This window comes from Neolamprologus multifasciatus, chromosome 7 (assembly GCF_963576455.1).
Source record: "Neolamprologus multifasciatus chromosome 7, fNeoMul1.2, whole genome shotgun sequence".
Taxonomy (NCBI): Eukaryota; Metazoa; Chordata; class Actinopteri; order Cichliformes; family Cichlidae; genus Neolamprologus; species Neolamprologus multifasciatus.
In genome coordinates, this window is record NC_140445.1 from 57,074,292 (window position 1) to 57,093,415 (window position 19,124).

At 42.1% G+C, this 19,124-nt stretch overlaps 1 protein-coding gene across 4 annotated transcripts; it reads right to left on the minus strand.

Moving 5' to 3' along the window:
* Positions 1–2,780: 2,780 nt before the first annotated feature.
* Positions 2,781–18,975, minus strand: LOC146515602 (kielin/chordin-like protein). Of its 4 annotated transcripts, none has more exons than XM_085165206.1 (15): positions 13,828–13,896; positions 13,297–13,371; positions 13,155–13,199; positions 12,958–13,032; positions 5,970–12,480; positions 5,779–5,865; positions 5,576–5,651; positions 4,983–5,065; positions 4,804–4,897; positions 4,641–4,720; positions 4,436–4,521; positions 4,246–4,336; positions 3,992–4,091; positions 3,826–3,911; positions 2,781–3,629 (listed from the first exon to the last, which is right to left on the minus strand). In XM_085165206.1, the coding sequence occupies exons 5-15, from the start codon at positions 6,036–6,038 to the stop codon at positions 3,525–3,527; spliced, it is 957 nt and encodes a 318-aa protein (XP_085021332.1). In that variant the 5' UTR covers positions 6,039–12,480; positions 12,958–13,032; positions 13,155–13,199; positions 13,297–13,371; positions 13,828–13,896; the 3' UTR covers positions 2,781–3,524. The 4 variants fall into 4 exon arrangements, with proteins under 4 accessions (XP_085021332.1, XP_085021333.1, XP_085021334.1 ...); XM_085165207.1 differs by having other exon boundaries at positions 3,508–3,629; positions 3,822–3,911; XM_085165208.1 differs by lacking the exons at positions 2,781–3,629; positions 3,826–3,911; positions 3,992–4,091; ... (5 more) ...; positions 5,576–5,651; positions 5,779–5,865 and adding exons at positions 13,479–13,544; positions 13,646–13,720; positions 13,990–14,168; positions 18,220–18,974 and having other exon boundaries at positions 6,048–12,480; positions 13,828–13,893.
* Between the last annotated feature and the right edge of the window lie 149 nt (positions 18,976–19,124).

Below are 19,124 nucleotides of genomic sequence, written 5' to 3' on the forward strand. Positions count from 1 at the left end.
CCCTGGAAAACTTCAAAGTCCTCAACAGCAACACAAGGGGACACGTCAGCTAACTTACTGTTTCTTTTCAGGGTGACTGGTTTATCCAACAGGTTAGTGACCTTCATGGGAACCCACCTATCACCCCACAATGGCGTTATGATGCGGCCAACCATGATGTTACGTGGCATGGACTTTGATGAAGTGGCTTCAACAATCACTGTGCTCCCTGGTGACATAGAAACATTACTCGGCAGCTTGCCCCAGACTAGATGCTCTTGTCTTGCTAACAAGGTGACTGACTGCTGAAGCTTGACTGTGCCGATCTTGTCTGGGAGTTCTTCACCTCTCCATCGGGATGAATTAGCCATGAGGTCAAGAAACTGCTCACACTCTGGAGGACAACCGCCACCTGACACGAGGCGCCAATAGTCATTGGTTATTTTCAACTGATGCATGAGAAACCGGATGACATTTGTGCCAATGATTATATCATCACGCTGACCTGGCACTACAAGGATGGGAACAATACAGGTCTCTCCATACAGTTTCATTTCAACTTCATACATGCATTTGGGCTTGGTAAGTGTGCCACCACAGCCTACTAGCACTATTTCTTGAGGCAGGGGAGTGGGTTCTGGCAGTATATTCTCACTCAGCATACTCTGTTCTGCTTGCTCACTGAGTGTGCACGCCATGGAACCAGAGTCAAGCATACCCTGCATGTGGTGTCTGTCATTAATGCTGACAGGAGTGTAAAACAGTTTGTCAAACGGGCCAACTCTCTGTGTGTTTTGTACTACCACTTTAACACCATCTGGTGCGGCTGCACATGCTTTAATGTAATGCTTTTCAACATCATCACTGCCGAGGGTTTCAACATCTGTGCCCACACATTCCCTCACCAAATGCGGGCCAGCTAGTTTAAAGGCTGGGTGTCATGAGGTTGGGAGGCAGGGTGCCTTTGAATAGGTGAGCGACGAGGGCAGTTTCTCTTAACATGGTTTGGCTCAAAGCATGCAAGGCATAGGTGTTTCCGCCTACAATGCGCAAGGGTAGAATGTTCAGGGGACTGGCATACTCTACAACATCTGGGTCGGGCCTGACCTGGAGGAAGCTGCTTGTCTGCAACCTGGTTATTCTGCGACAAAGCATGGTCAAAAAGGCTGATTAGTAATTTCAGGCAACTGTCGTTACAAGGGGCCTTTACTGTCTCATTTGATCCCGCCTGCACCTGTGTTTCTCCCGGGTGCATTGATGTCGCTAGACCATCAGCTGCAGGGGTCTGGATGTTAGCTTTAACTGGTGTGAGACACTTAGACCTGGGGAGCATACGCTCTTTCATCTCAAGCTGGTACCGATTCACATGCTCCTGAATCTCACTGGCTGTCCACTTATCTGGTGCCTTGAACTTGAAAACAGCAGCAAGGGTGGGATCAGGGCAGTACTTCACAAACATCATGGCTGCCTCCTGGCAGGGATCCTCCATGTGCCGTCCGAGCCTCTTCAGGCTTTCTTCTGCTGCATCAACTGCCTTATTCAGTCTGACCCAATATTCTACAGGAGTTTCTCCTGGCACTGGAACTGTGCTGTAGAAATCGGCCATAGGCATACACGAATATGTCATGTCACTGAAATGTTGCCTCAGTATGTCATATATAACATTTGGATTCTCACAAGGTTTTAACGATGGGGTGCTTCTCAGAGTTATTCTTACAATGTCCTTAGCTTTGCCCATCAACTTGAACATTATTTCTTGGTACTGTTCCTGAAGGGGTGTTGCTCGCTTCTTGACATACATTCTCATCAGCTCCTCCCACTCACAGACTGTATGTTTATCCGACCCATCTCCTCTGAAGACTGGAGGCTCTCTCACATCTGACTGCAGGACTAGCTTTGCCCCAGTCAGGTTAAGGTAAGTGGGCTCACTGGGTGGCTGGCTTACACTGCTCTGAGCTTGTGCGGCCCCGTCATCCCTTTCCCCACATTCCTTTTTCAACTGATCCCTAATGGTCTGCCCCACCTGTTGAGCTATGTGTGTTATCAGGTCATTTAATGCTGGGTCTGCTGTGGCTGACGGGTCTGAGAATGATTTACCTTTACCACTACTGGAAGATGTGCAACCAAGTATGCGAGTGGAACAGAAAGCTGGGGAGCCTGCACTACGAACTGGTGTACTAGGCAACCCCTCAATTACCCTCCCTCTTCCCATGGCAAAGCTGAACCCGTCACTTGAAATTTTTTCATCATCCATTGCTCTAACATATGTACAATGCAAACAGCAGAATTAAATTTACCTTGTAAACAACAGTCCAAAAAAAGGGTGCAAGTGTTTCCTAGAACGCTTGGAATTTGTGTTCAAAGCTTACATTACATTGTCCATTACAGCAACCTCTGGTGACCAAACTGATGTTGATCGCGTCTCCACGAACCACGATGAGCAAGTCTGAAGTGGTGTGGATCCGGGTCACGGCACCACTGTAGCCGGTCTGGCTTTAAACTCTTATTGCTGTTAGTTCTCTGCGTTGTGTTGTGCGAATGACCAGAGGAGTCAGCTCTCACTTTGCCAGCTGGATGGATTTATTCTCCCAGAACTCTCCTCAGCGGGGCCTCTAGGCAACTGTTTAAAATAAAAACAAAACAGTACAGCGACTTCACTTTACTGGACTTCTGCATGAACACCTCTCCTCAGCGGGGCCTCTAGGCAACTGAGGTGCAACATCACAATAAATCCAATTAACAAACAATACTACTAAAATGTATTTATAATCATATATAACAAACGAAAATGCACTGCATCGTGAACATATAGTGACAATTACCTCATCAACAAAATTATACTTTAGGGAGACTTCATTTACCAGTGGCAATTTTACATATTTTTTTAGTTACATGCATCTAACAGCAAGTTGAAACAGTGAACATGAATCACAAACAAAAGATATAACCAGTTCACATGACACAAAAATAAAAGAGGGAGCTCACATACCTGTTTAAAATAAAAACAAAACAGTACAGCGACTTCACTTTACTGGACTTCTGCATGAACACCTTCAAGGGAGAGAGAAGGATAGCGGACCACATGTGAAGCCACGTGCATGCTCCTATGCTCTCATCTGAGATTAGCTAACTAGCATGTTACAATAAAGTGCTGTACTCGACAGGAAAAACTAATTTACACTAAAACATCAAACAGAACTGTGAGACAAAATGCACAAAGGGAACGAGCAGTGTTTGAATTACTTTTAGTTACTTTAACTATGTTTATTCGCTCTGTAAATGAGAACACTAGCGTACGCTCACCTCTCCTCAGCGGGGCCTCTAGGCAACTGAGGAAAATAGCGCGCAGCTACAGGAAGTGACTTCGCGGGAAGTCAAAGGTCACACAAACAAAATAAAAGCTCCCAAAATATAAATACAGAAAATAAACATATATAAATAAACACATATACATAACCAATACTGACAAAGCAAGATAACACTGCAGGATGGATCTTTGGTGAAATATAAATAATTTTTTAATACACCCGTTACATGTGCGTGAGTCAGAAATGTCTGGAGCAGCTTGGACAACAAAGATGTGAATGTGTAATCGGGTTGGAGCAGTGGACAGGAGGGCACTTCTTCTCATGGCAAGTTATATTCCCACCCTAAAACAGAAGCACCAAAAGAACTGTCAACGATATTAACAGGCATGAAAAGTGTGAAGTCAAACTGTGCTATAATCCAGAAAAGAAAAAAGCACAAAGAAAGCAGAAATGTGTCTCCTGATGTGGGAAAAGCCATAAAATGCACACTTTGCCTGATTTTTTTGCACTAGATACAAAACATTTTATATACACCTGCCTTACACCTGCAGTGCAGGCAGGGTCCACTCCCAGGTAGCCTGAGCATTTCCCCTTTAGCATACACCCTCTGTTCATACTGACATTCTGGAAGAACAAACACAAATAGCTGATTGGTTGTTTCTGTAAAAGTTGAAATATGTGAGATGCATATTTTTGACACTGACCATTGCATGTGGCACAACACTCTCCTCTGTGCCTAGCTGGATGAGTACAGTGTGATGTAGGACATGATGCAGCCATGTTTATACAAAACACTTCACCTGCCTAAGAGACAGAGACAGAAAAATATTGAATGTATATGTCAAATTCTCCACTTAGTTGTCACACATATCACAGCTAATTTGAAAGACAAATAAATTTAGATCCATTTTTCAGTCACATGAACATCATGTAACCATAACTATCAGACTAAACTCACAGAGCAGTAGCATTGGAGGCAGGGGTCTCTCTTTGAGGTAAACCTTTCTCCATTTCCATACACTTTGGACTCATATTCACACTGTTCGCATCTACAGGTTTATGTAAACATTGATTAAATACATTTTAAAAGGACAAGAACTCTATAGGCTTAAAATATGATATGGATGATCGCAGAAGGCAGATTTTACCGTGGACAACACTCTCCAGCATGATACACTGGATTGTGACAAGATGGAGCAGGACAGTAAACGTATGAACACACCATATTTCCATTCTTTGAGAGAAAGAACAAAAAAAAAAGATCCTCAATTCATTTACATTTAAACAAACAAAAGAATCCTTAATTCACTTACACATATCAAAGTCAAATCTAATGTTAACTTATAGGCACACCTTGCATCTACACTCTTGACAAGGGTCTCCAACAGGGATCACAGCTCCATTAGGGACTTCATGTCCATTCACATCGCAGCCTACAAGACACACAAATAGACACATTGTGTCTCTACAGTCTAACACATATACAAATCTTCTTACACAAAGCAATTAAGCCCACCTTCACAGACTGGACAGCAGGTATTTGGAGGAGGAGCAGTAGGGTTTCTACAGGGAGTGTAACACTGCTCCCTCTCACAGCGAACATAACCGTCCTGTGATGAAGAGTGAACAGCATTATTAGAGATGAAGGTGAGTGACCAGATGAAAACCTGAGCATGTAGTTGCTGTCAGACCCACCAAACACTGGCAGATATCACAAGGACTCTCCACCGATCTCCAAGAGTCTCCATTGTAATAATTTACACCAGAATGGGTGCAACCTGTAAACACACATCACATTATTGTACTATCCCTGTGCTTCTAGGTATAAAGATTAATTAATTAATTAATTAAAAGATTTGTGCAAAATCTTACAGCGAAGAAAGCAAATAAATTTTATTTGTACATCAAAATGTGTTTTTATCCACCCTAAACCTTTCTGCAATGAAGATGCTCAGTGCAGAGTTAGTTTCTAACAACCCCAAACCAACAAGAAGGTCCTTTTATATATATATATATATTTGTTGAATCCTGTCAAGTTTTGTGAATTAAAGTAAAAAGGAGAAGGCAAAGTTATGTCAGGATAACTCTAAAAATGATCAGAATATATAATGTATATAACATACACAGGGTTGGTGTAATAGAAAAGTATGGAACGGGTAGTGTGAGATAGAGGGAGATGATCTGTGGTCATCCCTAAAGCAAGCAGCTGAAAAACAAGCGATACAATAAATAGTCCAGACAGAGTTACCACAGAGATGTATGGATTAGTACAGTTTTTTTGTCCTTACTTCTGGTTTGCTCAGTGCAGTGTCCAGGTAAATTCTCTTCTTTGCAGTCTTGAGGAGGGCACTCCCTCTTGCCCGTCTATTTAAATTCAGAGAAAAAAATAATTAGAGAAATAGTGAACAGAAAAACAGGACCAGAAGACTTCCTTTAAGCTCATTAAATATTATTGATGGTTGTTTATTGTGCCTGAACATCAAAGACTCACATCACATGTATGTGTTGGGCAGCCGGGCACATTCTCTGCACAGTTCTGAGTAGGGTATGGCCGGGAAGGGCACTCTCTATTGTCCTTCTATTCAAACCAAGAGATACAAAAATGACAGGACAAGAAGACTTATTTAAATTCATTACCCATTTGTCTCTGCTGTTTATTGTGGCTGAACATAAAATACTCACATCACATGTATCTTTAGAATCAGGGGGACACGTGACCAGGACAATCCCATGGAGAGGAAACAAAATCATTAGTCCACATCATCTGTGAAAACTTCAGTAAGTCTGTTTGCATATATCATTTGCTGGATGCAATGCTGAGCCCGATCCACTAGATCAGTTCCATCACCAACGTCCAGAACTACTGGTGTTTGCTTTTAGATTCTTAGTTCCAGGTGTCTTTCCACTTGTTGCCCATCCTCTCGTCATCCTGCATATTTAAACCCTCAGTTTATCCCTGTTCCTGTTCACCTCGTCATCTCCTCATGTGTGCGCCCTGTTTGCTCAATCATATAGGTTCTACATTCCAGTTTGAACTGTGCTTTTTGTTGTTTGTGTTTGGTTAGTAACTCAAAAATCCAGTGTGAGCCCAGGTTTCATGCAGGTGTTTCTTTCTGAAAACAGTGTGGCAAATCAGATAAATGAGAGGAGGCGGAATGAGAATCAATATGTTTTTGATATGAGAAATAAGTCTTCTAATGGAAATCACTAAGTACTGTGAAAAGGGTTCTAGGGTGGGGACTCAGGTGCAGTCTATTATTACAAACTTCCAACATATGATCCTGGGGAGATGACGAGGTGACCAGGAACAGGGATAAACTGAGGGATTAAATATGCAGGATGACGAGAGGATGGGCAACAAGTGGAAAGACACCTGGAACTAAGAATCTAAAACAGTTGACTTGTGCGATATGAGGAAGAACACAAAACATTATTTGCCATGAGATCATGAGTTATTAATGTGCCGTGAATGTGTAAACACTAAAGCTGGTGCGGCAGAATGCTATACTAGGGAGGCTCTTTTAAATACGGGGGGGAGGGGGGGGGGTCATCAGAAACCCAGGGCACAGAGACGCTGCAGGTCTAATCAGAAACAATTTATTCCCTGGTCAGAAAGCAAGAATAAAACAAACAATTCTAAAAAAAAAAAAAAGCAATAAAATTGCCCAGGAATGGATGATAAAATTAACAAAACTTATAAAATATTATTTTTATGCTAAAATACCACCCAGTCCCACAATGCAACAAAAGTGCAGATTACAAACTTGTTTTGATGTTTTGATACGCACTCCTTGTAGCAACTATCACAACTACCCAAGAGATCATATATCCTTTTTACCACTGTTAGTTTGTGTAATTTGCAGTAAATTGTGTTCAAAGACTTTGTAAGTAACATTTGTGAATCGTCTGTTATTTTGTGGATCAAATTGACATTAAAAAATCTACCCCCCAAATATTTAAAATTATTTTTTAAATATCAGCCTTCTTTAAAAAGTTTAATAAACCCATATAATCAAAATGGTTCAATTTTTATATTTGATGGGAACCTTTTCTGTTCCCATGGGCAAACACCACCCACAGAGTGCACAGTCAGCACAAAAGGAGCAAGGCATACAAAGAGTCTGTGTAAGGGAGTTCTAACAACATTACACTCTACAGATATATGATATACTCACCTGTCAGAGATTTACAAGGCAAGAGGAGAGACCCGAGGCGGGGCCGGTCCGAGTGTCAGGTGAACTAAACTTCAGGTAAGAAGTTATGACCTTTAGACTATCTGAGTCAGATATAAACCAAGTTTAGGTGTAGTTTATTTTCGTTGTGCTGACTTTTTACAGTCAGTTACAATAACTCGTACTGCGTGCTAGCTAGCATGACTGTCTATACTGATAGTGAACTATATTTTATTTATAAGGTTAGTTAGTAGAGTTGCCAACCGTCCCGTAAAAACGGAATCGTAACCACAACTGATGACCTGCTAGAATGGCATGAAATGTAGTGATGCTCGTATTGCCAATTTGGTCTTATAAGAAGCATGCTTGAATCATTTCTGTGGAGGACAGGAAACGACAGAAACTCAGGAGGGCTACTGCTGCTAACTAGTACTCCCAAAACCTGAAGATGGTGCTAAATGTTTATAATAATATACTACTACTAGTAGTCAAAGGAGCTTGCAAAGAAAAGCGTCTGGACTTCTTTAAGTTACTTGAAGACGTTTCACCTCTCATCCGAGAAGCTTCTTCAGTTCTAAGGTCAAATGGTGGGGAGTCCCAGATATAAACCTGGTGGGAGTGTCCCCCCACAGAGGGACAAAAGGACCCCCTGATGATCCTCTAATCGCCTGAGCCAAGGTGTGGAACTGGGTGTGGGTCCCAATCAGCCAGAGTTTCGGGTGAGTTCATTGTGAAACCTGGCCCCACCTTATCATGCGAATTCCTGAGGTCAGATGGCCCAGGATGTGAGTGGGCGTTAAGGCGTCTGGGAAGGGATCTCAAAACTGGATTATAGATGGCAGAGAGTTGGTGTCGTAAACCACCGCACTCTGTTCAAAGATGGTCGCTCACAGTGGACATAGATGGCTTCTTTCACTCCTCTTTCAAACCATCTGTCCTCTCTGTCCAAAATGTGAACATTGACATCCTCGAAAGAGTGTCCTTTATCCTTAAGATGCAGATGGACAGCTGAGTCTTGTCCTGTGGAGGTGGCTCTTCTGTGTTGTGCCATGCGCTTGTGAAGTGGCTGTTTGGTCTCTCCAATGTAGAGGTCTGGGCATTCCTCGCTGTACTGTACAGCATACACCACATTGTTAAGTCTGTGTTTTGGTGTTTTGTCTTTCGGGTGAACCAGTTTTTGTCTGAGTGTGTTGCTGGGTCTGAAATGCACCGGGATGTCATGCTTGGAGAAAACCCTCCTGAGTTTTTCTGATACACCGGCTACATAGGGGATGACAATGTTGTTGCGTCTGTCCTTCTTATCCTCCCTCGCTGGTGTCTGATCTTCTTTTCTGTGCCTCTTTGCTGACTTTAAGAACGCCCATTTAGGATAGCTGCACGTTTTGAGTGCTTCCTTTACATGTGTGTGTTCCTTCTTTTTTCCTTCAGGCTTAGAGGGAACATGTTCTGCCCGGTGGTGTAGGGTCCTAATTACTCCAAGTTTGTGTTCCAGAGGGTGATGGGAGTCAAACAGGAGGTACTGGTCCGTGTGTGTGGGCTTCCGGTAAACTTCGATGTTGAGAAGACAGCTCCTTGGAGGACAGGACCAACTTCACACCCGATCAGATCTGCACACTGTTAGACCTCTGCCTCACCACTACATATTTCAAATACAACGTAGGCTTTTACAGACAAAAACATGGCTGTGCCATGGGCTCCCCCGTGTCACCTATTGTAGCCAACCTTTACATGGAGGAAGTGGAAAGGAAGGCTCTTGGCTCTTTCAAAGGAAGAGTACCCAGCCACTGGTACAGATATGTAGACGACACCTGGGTCAAAATCAAGACACAAGAAGTGGAATCCTTAACTGTGCGCATTAATGTATATTGGATTGGGAGCCTGGACATTTGAGCAGAATTTGATTAGATAGAATGCCTAAAGTGCCCAGAAACTTCACACAAGGTGCACGAATTGATTTCTCAGATGAGAGGGGAACGTTTATGAGACGGGTTAAGATGAGTGAAAAACCTGAGTGAACAATCAGTGAGATGATAATTGCCAGTCACGGAGGCTTGAAAGACTAATAGAAAAGGTTGAGGAGTTAATTTTTTTTTTCTTTTAAACATAAGACTCATTATACTGGACTGATAATTTAAAAAACAATTATAAGCGAATGCTGTGTGCGCACATTTAAAGCTTTGGTGAAGAAGGCAGATCTGCAGTGAGCTTTAAAGTATGCAGCATGAATGCTGATTGGCTTGGAGCAGACCAGGAGAAGGTGATTGGACTAGACCAGTGATGCCAGTGTGGGAAAGCAGGAGTGATAAAGCTTAGATTTAGCCAGCAGCACCTGGGAGTGGACAGATGTGAGACCATAGATCTTCCTTAATGAACTTACGCATAAGCTTTATACACTACCAGTCAAAAGTTTGGACACACCTTGTCATTTAATGTTTTTTCTTTATTTTGACTACATTCTACATTGTAGATACATACTGAAGACATCAAATATATGAAGCAAGATGTATATACATATGCCTCACCTCTGTCAGTGCGCCCCAGGGCGGCTGTGGCTACAATGTAGCTTGCCATCACCAGTGTGTGAATGGGTGGATGACTGGATGTGTAAAGCGCTTTGGGGTCCTGAGGGACTCGTAAAGCGCTATACAAATACTGGCCATTAACATTTTCCATTTACCATATGCAGCTAAGAAAAAAAAGTTTTCAATTTTAGATTCCTCAGAGTAGCCACCCTTTGCTTTGTTGACAGCGCTGCAAACCCTTGGCCTTCTCTCAATGAGCTTCATGATGTAGTCACCTGAAATGGTTTTTACTTCACAGGTGTGCCTTGTCAGGGTTCATTTATGGAAGTTCTTGCCTTCTTAATGGGGTTGGGACCATCAGTTGTGTTGTGCAGAAGTCAGGTTGGTACAAAGCTGACATGTCTATTTGACAACTGTTAGAATTCATATTATGGCAAGAACCAGTCAGTTAAGAGAAATGACAGTCCATCATTAGTTTAATAAACTACTTTAGGTAATCTCTTTTTGGTAATCTCCGTCTTTCACTTTAGAACTAAAGGTCAGTCAGTTGGGAAAATAGCTAAAACTTTGAATCTGTCCCCAACTGCAGCCGCAAAAACCGTCAAGCGCTATGACAAAACTGGCTTACATGAGGACCGCCCCAGGAAAGGAAAACCAAGAGTTACCTCTGCTGCTGAGGATAAATTCACTGAGTCAGCAGCCTCAGAAATCACAAGTTAACAGCACCTCAGATTAGACCCCAGATGAATGCCACACAGAGTTCCAGTAGCAGACACATCTCTACACCAACTGTTCAGAGGAGACTGCGTGAATCAAAATCAGAATACTTTATAAATCCCTAAGGAAATTATGTGGGTTACAACTGCTCCAAGACAGTAACAATAACCGGCTAAACAATTTAAACAATACAATATGTTACAGATTTTACAAATTTAAGTAAAAGCATTAATATATAGACATCACTCAATTATAAATATCAAGAACTAACAGAGGTCAATATAAATAAATAGAATATTACAGAGTAGAAAAGAGCATGTGCAAAAAGGGTGTAACTATTGCAGTGTTTACTGTGCATTAGATGGAGGACTTGTATAGAGAGATGGCCACGGGCAGGATTCATTTCCCGTTTTGTTCAGTGGTGCTTTTTGGCAATCTCAGTCTTTCACTGAATGAGCTCCTGTGACTAGCCAGCACATCATGAAGTGGGTGGTATTATCCAGCATTGTTTTGTCTTAGACAACATCTGCCTCTCAGACACCACCTTAAGGGAATCCAGCTCCATCCTCACAACATTACTGGTCTTGCGGATCAGTTTATTTAGTCTGTTGGCACCTGCGACCCTCAACCTGCTGCCCCAGCATGGAACAGCATAGAGGATAGCACTGGCCACAACAAACTCATAGAAAATCCTGAGCATTGTACGACAGATTTTGAAGGACCTCAGATGCCTCAGAAAATGGAGATGACTTCACACCTTTATGGTCGAATAACTGCTAAGAAACCACTAGTAAGAAAAAGAAACAAGCGAAGAGATTTGTTTGTACCAAGAAATGCAAGGAATGGGCATTAGACCAGTGGAAATCTGTGCTTCGGTTAGATTACACCAAATTTGAGATCTTTGGTTCCCTCTGCCGTGTGCCGTGTCTTTGCGAGACACAGAAAAGGTGAATGGATGGTCTCTACATGCACGGTTCCTACGGTGAAGCATCAAGGATGAGGTGTGATGATGTGTGGGTGCTTTGCTGGCGACACTGCTGGGGAATTATTCAAAACTGAAGGCACAATGAAATCAGCATGGCTACCACAGCAACCTGCAGCAACATGCCATCCCATCCAGTTTACGTTTAGTTGTACCATTTTTATCTTTCAACAGGACAATGACCTCAAACATACCTCCAGGCTGTCTGAGGGCTATTTTACCAAGAAGGAGAGTGATGGAGTGCTCTGCCAGATGACCTGGAGTCCACTGTCGCCTAACTTAAAACCAGTCGAGATGGTTTGGGATGAGATGGATGACAGAGCAAAGTCAAAAGGACCAACAAGCACTCAGCATCTCTGGGAACTCCTTCAATACTGTTGGAAAACCATTTCAGGTGACTACTTCATGAAGCTCATCAGGAGAATGCCAAAAGTGTGCAAAGCAATAATCAAAGCAAATTGTGGCTATTTTTAAGAATCTAAAATGTATAACTTGTTTTGAGTTATTTCACACTTTTTTGTTTGCTAAATAATTCCATATATGTTCATTCATAGTTTTGATGCCTTATTTACATTATTTACATTGTGAGAAACTACAATGTAAATAATCATGAAAACAAAGACAAACCATTAAATGAGAAGGTGTGCCCAAGCATTTGACTGTTGAATGAAATGAATAGAAACACCGATAGTGATATATGACAGATAATAGCTCTCACAGAAAGAACATGAGTCACCTTCTTTGCATTGCTCCTTCAAACATGATTTCAGGAAGTACATCTCTCTCTTTAGTTTGTCATTCTGTTATAAAACAAACAAACAAAAATATATGTCCAGATATGTCCTGCAATGTTTCATGCCATTTTTCATGAAAACTCATTGTGGAATATTATGAAGTGAAATCCTAAAAGGTTGATTCTGTTTATCTGGACGTAGCAGTTTCAGTGGCAGAAACGCTTCATCAATCATCCAAGTGACTTCTTCAATCTCAGCTGACTCCATGTTTCTCCAACCTTATAAACAGTACCTTTGCACAATGACTGAAACTAGCACCACTGACTACCAATGGGCTCTAGATGTCAGTTTCTTGATCATTTATATGTAAACTGTCATAATCAAAACCACTTATCAATGTCCATGATTACCATTCACAGAGAGTTGGGGAATGGCTGCAATCACAGCATTGTAAGAAGAGTTGTTCTTTCGGGGGATCAACCTTGGAATTTCCATACCTGGATGATTGAACATGCATCAAGAAATATGAAATGGAATATTTACCTCAATACTGACCAAGTGTAGCCTATGATCCAGCTTTCTTGATATATCCTCCAGATTTTGCAGGCTGTCATTTCTCTATAGTTTGTCATTGTGGCAAAAAAGTAAAAATAACAGTAAATGAATAAAAGTTTAAAATCCCAGTATGTCATGTTTAATTATGCCATGTCATGTTTAATTATGCCAATTTTGGCTCGCACAGTGGTTACGTCTATCCTATTCTCCAGCATTGACAGTTTTTCAGTCTGTTATAAAAAAAAGAAAAAAAAATCCAAGCATGTAATTTCATGTTTCATTGTGTTATTTGTTTGTGAAAACTCATAGACTAAGTGCAATCTTTACCTGAGCTTTGACGGTTTTCTGCATATGATCCAGCTCTCTTGATATATGCTCCAGATGTTGCAGGCCATCATTTTTCTGTAGGTTGTCATTGGGGCAAAAAAGTGAAAATTAAAGTAAATAAATCAAAGTTTAAAATCCCAGTATGTCATGTCATGTTTCATCATGTCCTTTTTGGCTCGTACAATGGCCACGTTCAGAGTACGTGCTAGCTCGTCCATCCTATTCTCCAGCCTCGACAGGTTGTCAGTCTGTTATAAAAAAAAATTTTTTTTTAAATCCTAGTATGTTATGTCATGTTTCAGTGTGTCATTTTTTGGTGAAAACTCATTGGACTGAGTGCAATCTTTACCTGATCTATGAACATTTTCTGCATGCGATCCAGTTCCCGTGATATATTCTCCAGATGCTGCAGGCTATCATTTTGCTGTAGTTTGTCATTGGGCCAAAAAAGTAACAATAAAAGTAAATAAATCAAAGTTTAAAATCCCAGTATGTCATGTCATGTTTCATTATGTCATTTTTGGCTCTTACAATGGCCACGTTCAGTGTATGTGCCAGCTTGTCCATCCTATTCTCCAGCCTCAACATGTTGTCAGTCTGTTATGAAAAAAAGAAAAAAAATCCCAGGATGTCATGTCATGGTTCACTGTGTCATTGTTTTGTGAAACTCATGCTTTAAGTGCATCACTTTACCTGAGCTCTGACCTCATCCAGCACCCGAGCCATCTCCCCCACCCTTATCTCTAGCTTCTGTAGTCTATCATTTACATCTCGAGGAGTTCTTCGATGCTCCAGTACCACAGCTCTCTGCATCTGATCACTCTGATGGTCATGAGGATGATGGCTGGTGTCAGTCAGAGAATCTTTGGTTCCTAAAATATAAATCCTGGTAAACTGGGTGGGAATGACAGGATCTTATAGTTGGGGAGTTAGTAAAAATCTGGTTTATCAGTGAATAATCAGATATGTTTTTCTGTTCATGAGGAGTCCACTGATAGAAATAGTGCAAGAGTATTCAAAATACAATAAATGATCAGAGGCAATAATGAGGAGAAATAATGAGGTTAAGAAAAAATACATAGTTTGGGTAAAAATGAAGTCGGCCACATACACATTATGCCTATAGGAGCGGTGCTGTACATTGTGCAAACATTCATAAAAATATATACAATATATAAACACAAAAACAGAGTTTGTACAACTCTAACGAGCTTAAAAGTCAATATTGGATATGACCAGGTGGTCATATCCAATATCCAATTAAAACACGGTAGTCAGGTGGGGACCACCTGACTACCGTGTTTTAAATGCACTTTAGAACAACGGACAGCAACACTACACATCCCACATAGCAAAATGGGTATGCCCCAGATCTGGCCCACACAATGTGCTTACACATGGCCCACATACTGCAAAGAATGACGGCCCTTTGGTGGCCCAGATCTGGTTTGCCAGAGGTGGCTTACACATGGGCCAGCACAAGGCCAGTTGCAGACACACTGGTGGTTGTGTGCTGGCCCATGTGTGGATTACCTCTGGCCAACCTGATCTGGGCCACCAAAGGGCTGTCATTCTATGCAGTATGTGGGCCATGTGTAAGTTGTGTGCAGCCACGGGTCAGTTGCAGACACACTGCTGGCCCTGTGCTGGCCTAGAACAGTTTCAGCTCTGGACCCAGATGTCAGCCTAATGTGAACCTTAATCAAGCCATGTAATAACAACATGTGCCGGAACATAACAGTGCAAAAGTAGCATGATGAAACTCTGTTCAGACAATTAATGTACTGATTCTTATATAGCGCTTTTCTATTCTTCCGGATTACTTAAAGTGCTCTATACAACATGCCACATTTACAGATTTTCTCAAACCTGAGTGCTTCGTAACTACATTCACTCTCTTTACATGCAGACTGGTGGACTCAGGAATCGAAACACTAACCTTCCGATCAGTAGGTGACCGGCTCTACCACCTGAGCTAGAACCACCCAGTGGTAAACATGAGTAAACCCTCACTAGTTTTTGGATAAAGTGTACACTCACAAACCTGTCAAACCTGCATTTGAAATGTTGGCTACCGTAGCAGTATGGTATTGCAATGTGGCTTTTGGGTCTTCTAACTAAAATAAAAAAATAGGAAGATAAATAGTTGCCATCATTGCCAGACGTGGCCCACATCTGGTTGACATACATCCTGAAACGACACCAGTCAGTCAGAAGTGTCAGCTTGATGCCAGATCTGTGGAAGACCTGTTTTCTATGAGCCTGGGCCTCATACACCAAACCATAATCGGGCCAGATATGGCATGCCATCACATAAACAGTGCCATCTACGCCAGGCCTGGCCCATATCTGGATGACATCCCACTTACCATGCCAGAAGTCAGCCAGCAGTGCCAGCTTGACACCAGATCCGGACCAGACCTGTCTGCTATGTGGGATGAGCGGGAGGAGGGAGGTATGGGGTCTTCACACACCCCTGTTCTCTATTAGGCATCGGGCGGAGGGGCTGGGATGCGGGGCCTCCCTGCTGCTGCGGTCTGCTTGCCAGGGAGACAGGGTAACATCTCTTGGGTCTAGATGCGGTTTCCCCCTGTGGGGGCGAGGGTACCTAGACCTGGGGTATAGAGTATGTTTGGGGAGTATGATTGTGTGTACAGTGTCCATTTGTGTCTGTTTTTATGTTGGGTGATTGCTGAGTATTTGTGTATGAGGGTGGGAATACACGTTTGTGTCTCTGTGTGCCTGTTTGTCTGTGTCTATATGTCAGGTCGGGTCTTGGACTCCACCTGTGGAGGGACCACCATGTTCCACCTGGGAACATCTCAGGCCCTCCAAAGTATGGAGGCCTATCTCCCCTCACCACACTCCCTACCAGTGGCTGATGCCCTCAGGCGTCGGTACGTTGGTGGTTCTTGGTGTCTGGTGCTGGGCGCTCAGGTATGTACTGGCTCACTCTTGGTGGCTGCTTTGCAGGGTCTGGCGCCCGTGGCTTGGTTGGGCTTCTTCCGGGGTGTGGGGGGCCCTCAGGCCTCTGGGCCTGCGGCTCGGTTCACTCTGGCACAGCTGGCTGCCGGCGGAGCCCACTGGCACACCACTGTAGCCCACTCTGGCTTCTGCTCCATGGCTGCTGGGTGTCCCTTCATTTGGGGCTCTCCTCAGCTCTTCCCAGGAGGGTGGCATGGATGCCCCTCTCGTGGTCCTCTTTGGGCTCTCGCAATCTGGGGCCTGTGAATGTCTGGGGCCTGGATCTCCTCCATGCCTGCTTCATGGCCTGTCCCCAGGGAGCCATAGCCCTGTCCACACCCTCTAGCAGATCGTTACATGGAGAAACCTTTTGTATACAACCGTGCTCATCCACACAGTTGTGCACAACGGTGTTCACTCTTCAGAGACACACACTACACCTTTCTTGGCTGCTACCTCAAAGCACATTGGGTGCTGTCGGTCCTGCGTGCTGCACAACTTTCAATATTTAGTATTTACTGTTATTTACACTTAGCTAGATTAATGTGATGGTGTTGTGTTTATTATGTTGCTCTTTTTTTCTTGTTTTCTCTTTTTTTCCCTCTAAAATAAAATAAAATAAATAACAACAAAAACAAAGGTCGACTAAATGGACTAATACGGCAAGGCCTTTTCTAAAATCTTAGATAAGGCCTTGCCATATCTAAGATTTTAGATAAGGCAAGGCCTTGCCAGACCAATTTTGAGATTGGTCTGTAACTGCTAAGAAGAGAAGGGTCTAACTTGGGTTTTTTTTTAAAGGGGGTGGATATCACATTTTTAAAATAATAACTTTACCAGACACCAGTGAACTGTTGATTAGGCGAGCAGAGTGAAAGACGTTTTCGAATAAAGATGCAGGTAAAATGTCAAGTCAACAGGAGGATGCTTTCATTGAGGTAAGATAAACGTGTGAAAAAGTTTCTAAAATAACAGGCTGAGCTGGAGTAGGAACTGACAATGAAGATACTGATGGGATTTTTTTTTCTTACATTACTGATTTTTTTCTAGCAAGAAAGAGAGAAAATTTTTACTTCCCCTATGAAGAAATGGGGGCTGCAGGTGCAGGAGGAGTAATAATACCACTAATGGTGTCAAACAACACCTTTGGATTACCTCTGATCTTTGCAACCAGGTGTGAAAAAATAGGCAGCCATCGCATCTCTTATAGCATTGTTAAAAGCTATCTAAAATGGAACGACAGGTATTATTAAAAAGATTAGTTATAAGGGGATAGATATAAATTAAAAGTATCAGAGAATTTCTCACATGTGGAGAAATTTAAGATACGAGAGCCAACCTTCCTTCAAACAGGAGACAGCGATGCGTGAAAAGAAAACAGCCAGATAGGATAAGATAAGATAAGATAAATCTTTATTAGTCCCACACTTGGGAAATTTGTTGTGTTATTGCAGAAATTGGACAGTGCAATGTTAGAGCAGCAAAAAATAAGACAAACAATGGAATAGGATAAGCCTTAAAATAAAAAATCAGCCTTAAACATTAAACATTGTTGATTTTAAGTTGAGGGTATAATTCTGTATGAAACATTAATTAATGACCTCTCTCTTTTGCGTCACAATAATAACAGTAAAACCAAATAATTATGGCCTGCATTTGTATAGCGCTTTTCTAGTCCCTAAGGACCCCAAAGCACTTCACACTACATTCAGTCATTCACACACTGGTGACAGTGACAGACAGAGGCGAGGCTGCCGGACACTGGTGCCACCAGGCCCTCTGACCACCACCAGTAGGTAAACATGGGGTTAGTATCTTGCCCAAGGATATTTGGCATGTAGCCAGGAGGCAGCCTGGGATCGAACCGACCTTCTGATTAGTGGCTGACCTGCTCTGCCACCTGAGCTACAGCCACAATTAGTGACTTCTGTGACCCAAACGCCTTTTGTCTTAGCTTACCTTTTTCGCAATTTACACTAGACTGTCCATAGATAAAGAGTACACAAAGCAAATGTATCTTCAGCAGCACAAATACTCTTAGTTTGTGCTCCATTGTCGTGAAGCAAGAGGGGGGAAAAAAGCTGTGATCAAAATCCAAACACCTCAGATCCAATACCAAAAATACCTTCAAGGAACTTCGATTGTTTTAAAGATAATAATGCCCAGTTCGTCTGAATAGCTTGTAACTTGTTGATTGTGAGGGTTGACTAAAGGCGGTTCCCTTTATCAGGGAACTGATGAATGTTTACAAAGTCAGGGGTGGGGCAACTCCAGAAAATGCTTTTGGTTTCGGTGGTCTAGGTGTTGCTGATCTGTCATGTGGCGTTCTACAAAGTTCTACATTAGGTGCTCTAGAACTTTGATAAGATAGGATCTTATCAAAGTTCCTATCTTATCAGTACTTTTAAAATAATTTCTCATGACTTGTATGTCCATCACATTCAACTTTACTTCTCTTTTAAACCTCACAAACTCATTAACTTATCCATTTTAAACGAATGCCTTAATACAGCCAGTTGTTGGATGGCAAATACGTTTTTGCAGTGAAATCTTGACAAGACAGACAATTTAATTATTTCTCCTGCGCATTAGTGCCCAAAACAAAGAGCAATTGGGATCTGTTTTATCCACTTTATACGCTTAAGTGTAAAACGTGGGGATAAATTTCATTCAGTCTCTAAGATTTGATCTTCACATGAAGTCTCTGGCCTGCTACTTGTCCACTTTCTCTTGTAGTGGGTTGTTTTTTAAAAAAATAAAAAAATAAAAAAATAATTTACCTCTATAAAGCATTTGTGACAATAGAAATAAAATTTACAACTTTACTATTACGTGAATATACAGCAAAAAATGATTATATTATT